This window comes from Lytechinus variegatus, chromosome 12 (assembly GCF_018143015.1).
Source record: "Lytechinus variegatus isolate NC3 chromosome 12, Lvar_3.0, whole genome shotgun sequence".
NCBI classification, from domain to species: domain Eukaryota; kingdom Metazoa; phylum Echinodermata; class Echinoidea; order Temnopleuroida; family Toxopneustidae; genus Lytechinus; species Lytechinus variegatus.
In genome coordinates this window covers 27,633,745-27,651,742 of record NC_054751.1, presented here as the reverse complement: position 1 = coordinate 27,651,742, position 17,998 = coordinate 27,633,745, and the positions used below count along the sequence as shown (strand labels likewise).

Below are 17,998 nucleotides of genomic sequence, written 5' to 3'. Positions count from 1 at the left end.
ACCTGTATTTTGATCCAGACTGTTTGCGGTTGAAATGCTGAAAGGGTTTTGTGAGTTACGCATTCCCTTATATCTGTGTGCCTCTGTTTTATTGACATTACAGGTGCAATGTACTGTGTAATCATGGGAGCTATCACATTGGCATGAAAATCAAGCCCTTTTCTTTCATGTAAATCAAATCAAAGGAGATATTCGCCTCTCACTTTCCCACTGGCAGTAAGCCAAGCTCCCTGTTTGCTTCTACCTATTTTTGAATATTTGTTGTTATTCTATAAAAATACAAATCTGATATTGCAGCTCTGTTCACCTCTGGGGGGGAAAAATAAGAAATACACAGTTGAGAAGCGTGGTGCTCATTGCAAAATGTAAAAGAAGATGAAAATTTTAAAGGAAATAGAGCTTTAGTATTTTAAATATTCTGAAGATATTTTTGACGAAAAGTTTTAATCAGAGTAATTTATTGACAAGTTTTTTCTCCCCTGGTGGGTGTGGGGGGGGGGGAAGGAATCGTCATCTGTATTTGATAATGAAGGTTTGCAATTGAGACTGCCAAATGCAAACCATTTTAATTGTAATTTTGACAAATAGTTATATGCCTGTATATTAGATTGGATCATACACAGTTTGTGTCTGAACTCTGAACCTATTGCAAATCCACCAAAGAATTATAACTGAGATCTCCTTTATGTTCAATCAAACAATGTTCTCAAAACCGAATTAGCTTGAGCCCAATGAGCCATGATTGTGTACACGTATTAAACCACTCCTGGGGTCTCCGGGCAATTTTTGCCCTTGAAATGCTGAAGAGAGCCCTGGAAAATCCCCAATACTGCAATGTTATAGCTCTGAAAGGCGAGAGTCTGAACCACTGGACCTTAATGCTTCCATTACTTATTAGACCAATTGAATATAAACTGAAGAAATTGCTGCATTTGGACATCATCTGAAGATGTTCCATCACCACCGACCTTCTGTCTTCTTTCATCCTACATGGCTAGGACTACTGTAGAACGTGAGAACCTCTGAAAGGCGAGAGTCTGAACCACTGGACCTCAATGCTTCCATTACACATGTACTTATTTAATAGAACAAGTGAATAGAAACTGAAGCAATTGCTGCATTTGAATCTCATCTGAAGATTTTCCATCACCACTGACCTTCTGTCTTCCTTCATCCTACATGGCTAGGATTAGAACCCCATGACTCTCTGATTGAAAGGCGATAGTCTGAACCACTGGACCTCAATTCTTCCATTACTTTATATTAGTCCAAGTGAATATAAACTGAAGCAATTGCTGCAATTGAACATCATCTGAAGATGTGCCATCACCACCGAGTTACATGTATGTCTTCCTTCATCCTACATGGCTGGGATGAGAACCCTTCAGTGCCAGTACCACTAGGCCATCCACTAGTAGATCTACATAAAGCATAGCGACTGCTGTGTCTGAACGCAGTCTGAAGATGTCCCATCACCACTGAACCTCCTGTCTTTCCTCATCCTACAGGGATGAGGATAGTGTTTATTTTTTCTGGGTCACCGAAGCTGTTTGCAGATGAAATAAAAATTCATGCTGAGTTTCTGATGTATATATTCATTTGCATTCCATGGACTGCATGAATTCCTCGAGAATTTCAACCTTCAGCTATCAGAAATTGGAAAATTTACATGTACTGAAGTTTAATTCCATTGTAAGCTTTGATTTAAAAAAAAATGACTTCAAACATGCTACTTCATCTTTTCAGTTTTTACACAAAGTTTATTGATTTGCACATTTTCTTAGATATACTGTAGGGTGAGTTATAGTAATAGATACTTTGTCAAATTGTTAATTCTATGCAGAGTAGAATTCCTTTGCCTCACAGTATTTTAATTAGAATTCTGAATATTAAAATCACTAAATATGTAAATATTCAAATGAAAATGCTTAATTTTTCCTTTTTCTCTCATTCTTTCCTTCCAACTGTGTCCCTTTTTCACCACTCCTCTTCTTCTTTCTGTCCCAATTTCTATTTCATATGTTTAGATCCCTTTTCAGTACCAGACTAGGAGTAAGACCAGGGCATTACAACAGACACTACAAGATGCCTTACTACCAGGTGAGAATCTTCACTCTACATTTCAAACTAGTCTGCAGTCACAGACCTTTGGTTCTTGTGCAATTCGCATAGTGCATATATACAGAGTCTGAAATAGTGAAATTAGATTCACTATGTACTGAGGCTATCTCTTATTTGACACAGACAGTCTTCTTTCTGGAGTCTGTGTTTGCAGACTAACTTCCAACTTTAAACAGGCAGATTTTGAAATAGCTGGGGGCCACCAGACGCCATGGCCTTCGGTGCTGCAGTACCCTCTTTTGATTATTAACTTGAAGCCACTAGAAATGCGCCCTCGTTTATTTTGCCATGGGACCCTCTTCTCATAAATAACAAAGACTTTAAAATTCATTTCATTTTTAAAATGCCCCTTTAAAAGTGGCCTTGGTGCCCCTTCCATCAATCATACCATGGTCCCCTCTGCCATTGGTTCCATGACATTTGCTCTGGCGACAATCGCTCTGCTGTGAATTCTACACACCAATGGAACTTCAACCCTTCATTTTACGCTAGACCTAACATAAAACCCTATTGCAACGCTAGCATATATATCTTCATAGACGAAATAAAGTCTGGAGCAATTGTGGCAGGAGCAAATGTCTTGTCACCCTGTCATCTGCCATATTTCAAAAAGTTGCCCCTCACCAAAGTGGCATTGTCCCCTTGAAAATCCTATTTTGAGGCCTGCAGAGTCTTACTGTGGTGCATATATTGTTGTGTATTGCTTTGCATTGTTGCATACTTGGAATGTCCTGATAATAATAATGATGATAATGATATTCTTTTTACCCAGGGTAGCCACTTAAGTTTTATACAAACTGCTCTGCCAGTGGGTCCTACAAGACATCATTGTATGCATACATGTATAGGGACTGCTGTGTGCAGCTGTACCCAGTAATGCATCGCATATTTTTTAGGATAGCAGTCACACTGTTAGAATAAAATGCAAACAACATATTAACCAGGCTCTCAATATAGAGAGCAGCAATGGCTCCTGCAGCTGCAGTCAATGTGCAAGCAACATTGCAGCAATACTTGCTGTCATGCAAAGAATAACGAGAACAAACAAGAAGGAGTATATACATGTATGCATGATATTCAGCAAATGCATGCACTGAAAAAGGGGAAATTTCCACTTCTGGAAAATTTGAATTACAATCAAGATATTCTATCATTACAATATTTCGATCGGTGCTTATTCTAAATAAAAGGGTAAGATGGAGACTTTGTGAAAAACAAAAAACCCTGACAGGGTAATCCTTACACCGTGTTTATGCTGAACTTTTCACAATTGGAGGGAGCTTTGATAGGTTTAATGGAAACAAGAGTTGGGTCATTTTGTGCCGTTGTAGAGCAAACAAGAAAAGGCTCCATCGAGCTTGGTTGCCTGACATGATAACTATTTACCTAACCCCACCACTGTCCGAAAGTCCGCCCCAAATGGAGAGCGTTCTGGCCTGCAGAGGCAATTTATTTTGAAAGATTTTTCCTGGTTGGCTTTTGTCGAGGGAAATACGATTCTTGCAGGTGCACTATGTTTCTCCTCTAAACTAGGGCGCATCAGTAGCCCTATAGCCGGACATGAGAGAGAGTTATATTTGTCATGCCCGACCCAAGGGGGAACTAGATATCTGGTTTGCAGCCTCTACTGTCATTCTTTCAGCTACATAAACCGCCATCATCCCCTATTCTAAAGTTATACAACCAGCTTTACACATGTAGTTCTGTGGCAGCAATTTCCATACGACTTTTAATACTATCATTTCATTTTATTTCAAAGCAGGTGGATGTATAGAAAAGGTAAAATGCCAAGCAAGTGCAAACGATTTTGGGGCAGATTTTGCGTTATTTCCTGTCAAAGAGTTGGGGCTAGATTTCCTTTCCACTATAAACCCATCCTTTTACATGTACCTTCATCATTTATATTTCCTGACGCCCACTTCCTTTGGATTTAGAGGTTAATTCCCGAGAATAATATTGGACAAAAATTGAGAGAGAAAGAAAAAAAAACAGTTCTTATCTGACCCCATAGTTGCAATTAGCTGTTAGACTTATTTTATAATTAAGATTGATGATGCATTAGACTTGATTATTATTTAATGTTTGAAATTTGAAAGAACTTTGCTAAAATATTTAACATAGATTTTTCAGACCATGAATCAGTTTTTATATAAAGTGTAACAAGAAAAATGATTTATCTGCAAGACATGATTTTGTACAAGACTTGATAGATTTGTGTGCGAGACATGTACGTACGTGTACATTTACATTGTGGATTTCTTTTGTCATAGTTTATTGCAGATATGTTTATAGGCAGCTTTCAACAAGAAATGTCAAAGAGTCCTGCAATTTTATTTTCATTTAAAAGGTCTGTATGACTTTTTGTTCAAGCTGTCATTCAAAAAATAAATTTATTTGTAAAGAGGATGCAGCAATATATATTGGATAAATCAATATTCATGAAGGAATATGATATTTGAAACCAATTTAAAATTGATGGTGCTCCTGACTAATGGCGAACTTGTCTGGCAGTGACAGATAAAATGACAATATTTTCAGCCAATGGGGTATGAATAATGTTACACAGAGGCCTAATAGATGTATTTTTCAATTCAGATATCAGTATAACATTGATGTGTGGAGCGTTGTGGCCCAGTGGATAAGTCTTCTGACTTAGAAACAGAGGGTCGTGGGTTCAAATCCCAGCCATGGCATAATTCCTTCCGCAAGAAATTTATCCACATTGTGCTGCACTCGACCCAGGTGAGGTGAATGGGTACCCGGCACGATTAATTCCTTGAATGCATGAGCGCTGAAAGGCAGCTCGAGCTAAAGCCGGGGTAATAATAATAACAACGCGCCTCGGAATAGAATATTTCTAGATAGATGGCGCTATATAAATGCCTATTATTATTATGGTTATTTTTAAGTGTTCCATCAATTTTGCTCATTTATTATATTTTATACAGTATAAACAACACTGAAATCAATAAAGGATATATATGTATACAGTACTTGAAGAAAAAGAAGACAGGTTATTTGATCTGTCATCGGTAATTTCCCAACTGAATACATTCCTAAGTAAAAAAAAGGTATGCATAAAAGTGGCTACTCTTCTATAAAAAAAATGCTTTGAAATTTAATAGTGATGTAATTTCCTGTTGAAGTGTTTTTAGGAATATAGATAATTGGATGCTTCGAGGTATGGTTTCATAAATTTATCAAATCCAATTAGAAAACAGCTCCTGTGAAGCCTGAAATGGCTCTGTTAAAACATTTATGGAATCGGTTTCTGCCGTGGAACTGGTTTAATAGAAAAAAAAGCCTTTCATGAAAGAAATGTTATTTCGAGCTGCTTGCTCCCCACCTTCCTGCGCCGTTTTGAACAGAGACAGAATTTCTGGTTTGGAAAATTACATTACAGATGCCAGAAAATTCAATGGCTGGCTGTGGCTGGAGGCGAGTCTTTGCTCTGCGATTCAATTTGCGGCGTGGTGCAGGGGGAACACGTGAGCAGATTCACTCATGGCGATGCCTCTATGTCAGGCTTGCCAGAGAATCATGCTTGCCTATCATGCAACAAAACCCTCCTGCCGTGAATATCATTATTAATGAAGGGATTATTTTTGTGAGTTTTTATGCCTGCCTTGATATTATACCAGTTTATGGTGTTCATAGGAACTACATGTGCAGTCATATAGCATATCAATGTTATTAATGTATTCATGGTTATCAATTCTTCCACATGGGAATTTCTATTATACAGCAACCATGAATTTGACTATCACAGCTAAAACAGTTCGATTCTACCATAGTTAAAAACATTAAAATCCGAGCAAGTCAAATAAGTCCGTCCTGATGATACTTCAGTACCAGTATTTATCAACGAAGAGATGTTGTTATGCACTTATATGAAGAGGATGTTGATACACTTTGGTTTTATATGAGGCAAATTTTTCAAACCATGATTGTGGTTAGTATCATTAAACTGTCCATTTTTCAAGAATGCTATGTTTGTCCGAGAGAAAACTGAAATGAAGAAGGGGGAAAAAGATGAAAGAGCAATATCCTGTGATGACCGTTGAGGTTAATTTGAAATTTTATCACCTTTAGGGTTTGGTTATTGCGATGCTTGCTTGGATGATGTTGGGCCTGTGTTATTCTGGGAAAGATGCATGTTGAAATATCAAACTTGAGGAAATTTAAATGTCAAGGAAATTCAGAATGAAAGGGCAAGGCAGAATTTTTTCTTTTCTTTCTGTCTAATATGTCAGTATAAATGGGAATTTATTCGCTTTGGTTTGAAGTAATGGATGAAACGGCATTCTGACTTTGATCAGTTGAACCTGGTTTGGTGGGCAACACTGAATGCTCATTATCAAGGGAGGATTTTGAAAGAGATCAATGGGGAAAATACTGTATAAGCAGTGAATAAGTCACATGGGTATAAATGAAAATGAGGATTAAAGATGAAAGATGTATATAAATGAGGGGAAATTCATGTAGAAAATCAATCTTTTTTTGAGGAAGAACATCTTCCATATACCTCACACCTGTACAAGCAGAGTAGGTGGCGTAGGTTTCCATCTTAGTTTTTTACTGTGATTCGTAGAAAAATAGACCAAGACATCTTACACTTCAATTTCAATTCCATCGGCAATTTTAAAAGCAAGATTAATGACCACCAAAGTCCAATTTATTCATCACGACGATGTGTTTGCTAGGAAACAATACTATGCTGCCTTTTCCCTCGCTAGCAGCAACGATGCTCTGACTATTATAGACTATTGCATATTTGTAGTTATGATCCATGCTGATCCCTCGAAATGAAGACCCATTACATACAAAGTCCATGGTCAGTATATCAGAAGTATTCGTCCTTGATTGCTATGAAGCACAAGGGGCAAGGACCAGGAGGTATGCTCATGTGAGATGCATTAGGTGCTATCTCACACCCACCCATCACAAAAAAAATACTTGGAATTTTCTGATCGGGAGTGCTATCCTAATCACAAATGACATGAAATGTTGTCAATGTGAAAGTAGAGTATTTGTAATATCCTTGAATTTAAACACCCACAAATTGGTCTGTAGTTTTTAAAATCCTGAGAGCTTTTGCAGGGATTTTTAAATGCGAGAATATTTGCATTGCAGTATATAAAAATTATCATTAAAGGGATGCTCCCAGCTGAAAATGTATGATTTGAACATAAAATCAGATGAACTAAGCACTGAAAATTTGATCAAAATCGGACAAGGAATAACAAAGGTATGGTATTTTAAAGATTTGCATTATTCTGGTGAAACAGTTCTAGGCATGTCTTCATGAAGCAAACTGATGTCATATCCCCACTTGTTCTTTTGCATTTTATTATATGAAATTAGGTTTATTCAATGTTTTCCTTCAAGAATTGGAAATATTGGATTGACAACTGATTCAGTGCATCAGATATTTATTGCTGCAGCTTATTTCATAAGGAAGACATAGCATTCACACATGTATGAAAAAAATCAAACAATTATGATTTCATGTAATAAAGAAAAAGGAAAGTGGGGATTTGACATCATCAGCCCACTTAAAAAGAATATTCATGACAATGCATAACTGTTTCACAATGTATTGCTAAATTTTAAAATTCAATAACTTCGCTACTTGTTATCAGATTTTGATTGAATTTTCAGCATTTTGCTCTGTGAAATTCACTCTATTTATATTTTCAGCCCGCAGTATCCCTTTAAGAGTTCTGATGTGAAGTGTGGAGAGTATGCGTCTTTTTTTATATAAAGCTTATTCATGTCGGTAGAGAAAAAAAATTCCTTGTTCAGGCGATGCATGAGGAGAATTATTATTTTGTGGTTTGAACCAGATCTCTGAAGTTATGGTTATTTTTTTTATTTGGCTGGTGTGAAAGTAACTATCAGGTCCATGCCCACACAACTACACATGTATTACCGGTAAGCACATCTGGAACAAAGTTGTCTGTATGCACTCACTCCCTGCCGAAGCTATGCAAATGACCCTTTAATTCCTCATAAAATTAGTAAAGAAATTGATCACATCACATTTATTTCTTTGCAGTCTCTAATGTAATGTCATTATAACACATCACTTTTAATGGTTAGCATTGCATAAGATATCCGTGGAGGTAGAAACCTCCATGGATATACATGTATATACCCACGTATTGTAGTACTACATACTGTGATCAAAATTTCATTCAAAAATATTTCATGGAAAATATAAAAGAGAATTTGTATTGATAAAAGAGAAATATATTCAAGTTCTCATGTGTTTCTTGGAAAATATAAAGACATTTGTAATGAAGCAATGAGTGAATAAATTGCACGAATGTACTTTGCTATGGGACTTGTGCTTTGTGTATAGCATGTAAAGTTGAGTGAAGTTATATAGTACATATATACATGGTATATCATGCTGAGGATGACCACAAGCTGATTGACAAGTATTATGTCAAATATTGAGTTCCATTGACCACAACAACCATCCAATCTGTAATGTACACAAATATCTACAAGGAGATCAAAGCTTTGCTTCACAACTCTGTTGCTACTCTTCTGACATGTACATGTAGAATCTTGATTAAAATTGTTGAAATTTGATCTTCGTAAGTTACATGTATGCAACAGTCCTCCCGAAGTTATTGAAAATAGCTCTGAAACTTGAAAAAAGCACCTGAAAACACTTCTTTTAAATTCTTTTTAATTGAAGAGTGTCTTGAGCACTCTACAGAGTGGATTTGGCACAATATAAGTTCAATATTATTGTGTTACTTTTTTCATATGTTATCATGTCTAGGCGGATAAATTGTTAAACTCAAGATAAATTTTTTAACCAATAACCTGCCAAACATGTACATTGCCCCCCCCAATAGTGCTACATGTACATGTATGTATGTACGTACATGTAGAGTCATCTCTTCAACCCAACTTTATGAGCAAGTCAGTCTTTCAACTTGAAATGTATAACCCAAAGATCCTTCCGTTATTTATTTATTTCTGTCATTCCTTCCTTTATTTTCACTCAGTTCCTAGTATAAAGTCTAAAGACTTCCTATGCACGTACATGTAGATTGAGTTGTGATTGTTATCTTGCATTCATTTTATATTCAGCCCTGTTCATAATTTATTGCCTTCATTTTTTTTCAATTCACATTTATTTCACTTTGCTGTATTTATGTGACAGTATTACAATATGTTTTGAAAAATCACACAATAAAACAAAGTATATTACAACATAAGTAAAAATACAGGAAAGGAAGGCATATTGCAAAGTGGGAGACAGCCAGGAAAGAACATCCCTTATGAGTAGGCTGACCTATAAAACTACTATAAAACATGATATTTTCAAAATTATAAATCAGACACAACAAAAGAATACAAACATACATACTCTGAATGTTATTTTGTGCTCATATTATTACAATCTACATGTAACTATTAAAAAGACACAATATTTGTTTGTAATGTATGCAATGATATTCACATCACAATCTAATTTTTTTCTCATTTGCTTAGAAAAAGAAGAGTTTTCCACATATGGCTATACAATGAAATCAACATCAGTATACAATGTATGAGTGAAATGCACAGTAAATGTTGTTGCTATACAAGAGAATTGGGTTATTGATTGAATGTTCACAATGCTGCGGGAATGAATTCTGCTTTCATGACGAAGCTTTTGATTTCAGTTCCCAGCTTTTAGCCCAATTAATTTCAAAGCTCATAATACTTCTATTCAGGTTTATATGTTATTGTCTGCTATCTAAAGGCTTTTCCTCTGGTTCAGCTGGATATGACTATTAATAGGGAAATTACTGCTCAGACGTTCTCTATATTAAAAGGACAGTTAAAGCATTGGATTGAATCCAGGAAAGAGTGGTTTTGTATAAAGCCTCTTTAAATGAGATGCTTCAGAAAGGAGATAGAGGAGCAGAATATTGATTTTGATGGGGAATAGTCTTTTCTGATGCTGAGAACTCACAAGATGAGGTGTTTATAATTATGACACCCCTTTTCCCAACTGGCCAGTACAAGGACGTAGCCTACATGTAGATGTAACTATTGATTTTGTTTCTTTTTTTGAGGGGGGGGGGGGCTAACAGACCTTTGAATCCCCCAGATTCCCCTATTTCATTTGTCAGTTTTTTGTTGTTACATGTAAGTTCACCCCCCCCCCTCATAAGCTTCCCCCAGACTCCCCATTTGTGTTTGTCAGTTTTTTGTATAGTGCCCCCCCCCCCCTCTCTCTCTGAAACTCTGGTCCATCCAAGACCCCCCCCCTTGAGTCTAAATTCTGAATCCTTTCCATCCAAGTTTATTAGCCATTCCTGGTGGGTGTTTCATAAAGCTGTTGGTATTAGTTTCAAGGGACTTTATGAATGACTGGCGACCCTATCTTGAAAAAAAACATATTTTTGTTGGTGATTCAGTTCCACGAAAGATTAACCAGTCATTCGTAAATTCTCTTGTAACTCACGAACAGCTTTATGAAACACCCACCTCGTCGGATTTGATAGTCTTCTTTTCCCGACCAAAATAGAAAAAGGTATTCATCTCCGGTTTTCTTGGAGATGTAGAGGACCAAGGTCATCTTTAACGATTGCATTTGGAAGGATAGTGATCAAGTACATGAATGAGTTCTCTTTACTTACAGATGAAAGAAACATGATAAAATACTAAACATTTGATTAATGAATAAGAAGACATTTGCAGCATTAAAGCCAATGGGTTTTTTTTTTCGAAATGATAAAACTCATATGCTCCTTGCAAACGTACTTCAGAATGAAGTACATGTAGGTATACAAGAGAAAACAATTTGCTTTTGAAAAAGAGGATTTTATTGAATTCTCCTATTAGCCCAATTAACTTGAAATCTCATGATGGTGCTACCAAAAGGAGTAAGCGATCTGTTTGATGGAAGTGTCTCTTATTTCTGAGAGAGAGAGCAAGAGGGTGGGTGGGGGGAATAAGTTATAAAAGAAAACAATTAAAGAGGGGGGGATGTAATAAGCTGAATATGAATGCATTTGGTGATGTCATTTGAAGCTTGGCACAAGAATTGTAAATATTTTGATTTGGGAGATGTTTCAAAACATTGTTAAATTATTTTAAAATAAAAGCAAAAAGTCTTTTTCAGATGCAAAGGCATTAAAAATATATGCTTTTATCATGATCCTAAATGTATATCTTTGCAGGTGTTGTGTTCCTACATCTTTCTGACTTTCACATCTCTGTAAAAAGTCCAGTGACATCACTGAAAGTAGATAAATGTCATTGGATGACGTTGCTTCTCATTTATCATCGATTGTTGGGGGGGGTTAAAACGTAGATGCAAATCTTGCTGCATCTTGATGCTGCGCATGCACGGCAGCCCCGGCGCATACACGGCAGCCCCACCATGGCCAAGGCTCTTTAGCGGCGCTTGTGAAGCCTCGTCACGGATGGGATAAACTGCAACTTGGAGGACCTAATTACTCTGGTCAATTATCTGCCATGTTTATTGAGTCATAGTACTTTTGGACAGGCTATCGAGGTTAACAACTTAACCAATATGGATATAAACAGATTGGCTGGTTCATTAGGAGTATGGCAAGGTATAGGCATTGGCTTCACAGTTTGGGTTTAATGTCAAAGTGGAAATCTAAAAAAAGAATAGGCCTGTATTGATATGTAAAATACATTCGATATTTCATGCGTAGTTTATTACGTATTGCATTTATTAACCTTAATTGATTTATAGAAGTAGATTGGTTGTTGTGTACATTAGAAGACTCCACCATGATGGGGAAACCAACTATTAAAAATATACTGAAGGCCTATATTTATTAAAATGAAGTAAATAATTTTTGTTAGTGTCCCTTTTTAATATAGAACAAGTAAATTCCTACTTTGTTTTAGGTAGGTAATCGCTGGGCTAATACTAATAATTTCGTCTTTTATTGAATTTAGATTGACTGTACCCCTCCCTCACAACTTGCTGCCACATTGACTCATACGCTTTGTAAACCTAGACCGTACAGGAACCAATTCATGTTGATTTTATCCCAAATTATGCACGAGGCAAGATTAATTTGGGTCAGATCTGCACCCTGATCTAAAACCTTCTCCCAGTGGACCATGTGCAGCAAAGCAAGCCAATCTGCCATGCCATCATGATTGAGCACTTAACAACCATGTCACTTCTATAATTGTAGAAAAGGTCCTCACAATGTCCGTCACCTTGTGCGCATCTTGCATAGATCTACATGCAGAAAGCAACCTTTTTCTGTAACTATTTGAAGTAAAAGTGAACAGGATGCCTGTACAAGTGAATTTACATGCATTTGCACCCCCACCCCCTTCCACGTACACACAACGGACATTGGAATCCATATTCTACATTTTGATTTTTCCTGCCTGAAAAGTTGAATGTCTTGTATTTTGCTAGGAATACATCTCATATATTCATCTTATACTGCTTTCTTTATTATAAAGTTTCTTTTATCTTCCTCAGTTATGTTTTGCCATTTATCTCTTTTTTTGGTAGCAACTCCTCAAATTGGCTCAGATTGCAACTTGCTTTCAAGCACATCAGTAAAACGTATCAAGCGAGAATGCATGTTTCTGCAGACTCAATACATGCACATTTGCGATGAGCATAATGAGGTGTACTTTCTGTGTGCCGTCCACATTTCGTGGCACTACAGTCTATTGACATTTTATGTCCCCTCCATCTCTTTTGTAGTCTGTTCTCCATCAGTGGGCTCCCAACATGTACCTGAAGAAGATTACTTGTTTGATAGTATAAATAATCATAAATACTGTGTGAAAGGCAGAGAATGTTGTATCATCGTCAATGAAAATGTCAAGATGAGGATTTAGATGTAAGGAAAAATTCCAAGAATAACAGATGATAAGTGCGGCATAATATAGGTTTCACATTTGCAGTATGTCTTGATGCATGTCTACCAAACGGAAGTATTGTAGTGTGAAATGTTGAAGTATATTTAGATAAAAATTGAATGCAAAATGGTGGTGTTTTTTCAAAAATTCTGAGTATAATGTATTATGCATGTTTATACATGAATGTTATTAATGTATCAAGATATGTGTGCGTATACATGCAGTCATGCATATTTGTATTTTTTTATTGTCATTTATTTTGATTTTCTTTTTGTTCGTTTATTCAGATCATGTTGGAGAAACACTACTTCAAGGCCTGGCTGCATCCAAGCAGTCATCTTTTTTCTCAAGTCTATTAGTTCATACAGCATCGTCAACAGTAACAACTACAACAACAGTATCGAACACGATATCATCACCGTCATCATCCTCAACATGTAGCATTCCAGTTACTTCAGTGGAACAATTTCACAATGCTGTAAACGAGAGCCTGTCGACCACACCCCCTGCACCGCCAAAGAAACGACACTGTAGATCGCTGTCGGCTGGGGAGGTCACGGAAGGCAGGTCGAGGTGGAAGCCAAACGCATCAAAGATATGGCGCCCATTCCGTCACTGCCGCGCCAAGCTAGACGCTTATCAAGGCCATTCTCCCATGCTAAACGTGAGTAGCTATAATAATAACCCAGGCTCGGATTCCTCGTCCATCCCAAGTACGACCCTGAACCTGGCAGGGGACTCATCAGACCCCATGAATCAGTATTCCACGCCCCCTGAGTCACCGATACCGCGTCCTGCATCGGCCACGTCCTGGGAGAACAGCACCAACCCACCGGTGTGGCTAGAACAGACTTCTTTCAAACCGCTTACGTCGCCGCGGCTCTGGCACAGACTACGATCCTTGGAGGATGCAGAGAAGGAAGGTCTGTCGGTGAGCTCAGGGTCGGTTGCGTCGCTCACGAGCAGCGTGGATTCTGCTCCGGAGGTGGACTTGACCAGCAGTGGGGGGTTTGCAAGAGGAACTTTTAAGAAAGCTGTGGTCATGCCAAGATGCAGGTCACAACCGTGTGTCTCGAGTAGGAAAAAGTGCGGGAAGAAAAGACGGAGAGAGGAGGAACCGAGACCAAAGTTAGACCTGTTCAAGATGAGAGAGGTAGGTTTCACAATCCATTTTTTTTTTACCATGATAACTTCATAATTGCTAAACATTCATCATTATTCACTCAAGGAATCAATTCGGCAAGCTCCTTCAGCAAAATGGTACATGCCTATTCGGAATTCCCACTTGTTGATTGCTCTAGATGGCTTTTTCTTCAATGCATCGTTCATTGATGTGATTTTTTAATTTTGAATGCATCACAATGAAATCACCATTACTATACCTGAATCTTGATGAAAGTCCATTCCGATGAACCACCCTTACTCAAAATGGGTCGGGAAATGGACTAAGTGCCCATTACTTGACTTTCATCAACCAGGCCATGCTTACTCGATATTAAGATGCATATTAACACATTTCCATAAAACTTGCTAGAGGCTTTGGAGGGAAAGAGGAAGCTAAAAGCAACGTTATTCCTTGAAGAAAACGGCTAAGGATTATAGTTGTTGTTCGAAGGCAAGATCTTGAGGGATTTGCAATGCATTGAATGAGATCGCCTCGATTTGCAGGAAAAGCTACAGGCAGTTCTGACAGCCCTTGGAAATTAAAGAGCTGGGCTCTGCATGGAAATTCACTTCAACGAGTTATAAATTAATTTGCTCTTGCTCATTTCATTTTAGATTTTCCTAGTCCAAATCTGGATGATCTTTAAATGGATTGCTCAACTTCATTCGGGATCTTGAACTATTTTTCCCTCTTGCAGCTCATGCTGTAATTGTAATTGCAAACCTTTAGGTCCGAAGGGGGAATCACCTGATGTTTTTAAGCTAATCGGTCTCTTAATTGCTGTGATAATAATGACTACAGTCACAAGCCTTCGTTAGAAAACGTATCACTTTTCTTATTGCGAAGTGTGTAATGAGGGTAATGCCATAAAATTTGTCATCTTGAAGAAACATTAATTGCAAGCAGTCATGCACTGACAGCATGTACATGTAGGACCCCCACAGCTCAGATTTTGGCAAACCTCCACCAACTCGATCCCATTTATATCTCATCCACGATGAGAAATAGGTGGAAAATGAAGATGATGAAGTCACACCGTATGACCCTTTAATGGCTCTGCATTCAGAGTATAGGGACCTGATATTACACTACAGACGTGTCCGGAGATAGTTTACGATGAAAACTGATATCTCCTAAACACCAGATGACATTTATTTATTATTCATACGCCTGTGACACTCACACTGAATGTTCACGGTTCAGCGATGGCCACCACCTCAAAAGATGGACGCCATGAATGTTTCAAACAAGCTTTGACGTTTATTTTAATTAGGACGGACCATATATCAATCAATTTGAATGGGATGGCACCACAATGTTTGACCATTGTATTAGCCTACATGTCCCGATTCATGGAGCGAGTAGCCATATATACGTGTGCTGTACACTGAGCACCACATTTGAATCTGGCCCTACAGGCACTAATGTGAATGATGTTCAGAAAGGATATTAAATTGTATGAATTCACTTTTAATATATATTGCATTTCCTGTTCGAAAGATAATTATTGATTGATTCTACAAAAGAGGATCCATGGATATTTCCAGGAGGAGTTTGGGGGGGAGGGGTCTCTGTACATATTGATACAGATATGATAGTGAGTGTGTACTACACCTCTCTCTGTCCACACTCCTGGATAAGCTCTCTCAATTTATTCTTCCCCGATGAAATACGATGAGGATTTTTCAATTTCTAACATCCCTTGTCTCTCGCATGCTTGCACCAGATGCATGGGATGTATCAATTATGTGACTGTCCTTTTTTTCTTCTGTGCAAACTTTGTAGCCTATTGCTATCAAGTTGTGTGATCTGATCCTCTTACAAACACACCAGTGGCTGGAGGCCCAAGAAGATGACACGTAAGATGACAGGGTCTGCACTTACCCCTTATACTTCTCATGGAATTTATACCCCGTCCGGATGTTCCAGATAAGAGTAAAATTGATGTCGCCTCCGAGTTGCCAGCAGCAACTAACTTCCTTAATTGCGTTTCGGAAGAACTCAATGTATTCATGATCAGGTGGGGGGGGGGGTAGTCAGAGGATAACGTAACTGATTTTCCAATATCTTAAATTTTGCCCACAAAATAAGAAACCCCTCTTAAAATGCATTAACATTTTTACTGTTTTCATGATGTTTATAAAATGGAAATTAAATCCTGGAGCCTTATCCTACTTGATGGTTTCCAGGAAAGTGCCTTTTGGAAATATTTAGTTCACCTTATCAAGCAGAGGCTTCCTGTTATTACAATTCTCACGGAAAAAAAGTCCATGTCATGAATAATTCATAAAAAATGTGAATTCATTCTCAAGCTACTGGTATGATGTTCAATTGCTGAGTTTCATACATGTACTGCTTTACACATGCACAAGTAGTCCTCTGTTTACTTCAATGAATTACAAGAAAGAGAATGACACAAGACAGTGCTTACAAAACATGTAGGGCCTATAGGTAATTTCTGTTTATGTAGGCCCTATGTGTTAATACTATCCAAGAGTTTGATAATGGTGATATACAGTACTTAATGCAATATTTCTAAGCAGAGCTTATTATTTCTGTTTAATATCTCTTAACACACAACACATGTACCTTCTGATAATGCCAGGAATTTGTAAATCAATAAAGAAACGAAAAGACTTTTTAGGGGGAATACAATATGTAATTGTGCAGTATGCTATGATCCATGAAAATTTATATCAGGTGTTTTAAGTGGGCTAAATTTAGTTGCTAACATACAAACCCCTTTGTGAGGAAAGATCAAACAGACGCACCTTATGTACGTTGTCCCAACTGCTGATTGTGCTTTTAACTGCAGGTAATTTCATACCCTCCCTTTGACAAAAAAACTTGTATTTTTCTAATGGGAAAGCTAATGATTGGAATATCCCTGAAAGGAAACATCCACAAACAAGTATATTTACAGTACTGTACATGAAGGTACTTTTTAAATTACAAAGAGGATTTATCAAAGATTGCAAAAAACGTTATAGTGTCAAACCAAATTGCAAGAACTAATATATAATGATATTAGGCCCTTTCATTACCAAAGGTGGTGCTGCACCAGCCCGAGTTTCCTCAATTTCGAGATGTTAGCCCGATTGGCCCTCTTCGCGATTTATCTCGAGATTCAAGAGACCCCGTCTCCACCATCGCAAGAAGAGCGATTCCCGCTCGATAATTAGTGAAATATATCGCGCTATTTTGCAAATAATCCCAAGTTGACATGGGATTGCAATCTCGAGATTAATCCTGCGAACTAGCGCGATAATTGCGTCTCCATTATAAATAATCTAGGGATTGTTCAGATCGGGATAATTTGCCAGATCAGAAATAGCGCACTGATTTGAAAACTCCTGCTGGTGCAGACGGCCCTATTATGCCTTTTGATTATATCTAGTGTGAGAAGAATGCTGATCTTGTTGCAGGCTCATATCATGAGAATTTTATCTGGTTTGAAAGGGTGTGAATGCTTATATCAATTATCAGGTATTTTGAGACCTGAATAAGTTATGATCTACAGGTAGTTTGTATGCACATGTTCAGATGGGGTGGTGTGGATGTCTCACAAAACGTAGACATCCTTGTACCCTGGTTGGCCATCGAGGGGCTTGTTATATCAGCAGAATAGCTTTTAATAGTTCAAGCTTAAAAAAACAGCTTTGCTCTCTACTTTTGTTTGGCAACCGATTGATCGATAATAACTAGCAGCAGGATAAATCGAGTAGTCTGATGTCTAAACTGGCAGTTATTTCCTTTGTGAAAGGAGCTTAGTATAGGAAACCTATTTCACTCTTGGATTGTGGCTACGTCTTTTGTCTTTAGAATCTATAG

At 37.6% G+C, this 17,998-nt stretch overlaps 1 protein-coding gene across 1 annotated transcript in view; it reads left to right on the top strand.

The window, feature by feature from the left end:
• LOC121424887 (protein FAM53A-like) overlaps window positions 1-15,541 on the top strand; it is a 30,890-nt gene extending 15,349 nt beyond the window's left edge. Inside the window, exons 3-4 of the mRNA XM_041620744.1 lie at window positions 2,028-2,100; window positions 13,290-15,541. Coding sequence (XP_041476678.1) covers window positions 2,028-2,100; window positions 13,290-14,200 — 984 coding nt within the window. The 3' untranslated portion in view covers window positions 14,201-15,541. The remainder of the gene's footprint in view (window positions 1-2,027; window positions 2,101-13,289) is intronic.
• The last annotated feature ends 2,457 nt before the right edge of the window (window positions 15,542-17,998 follow it).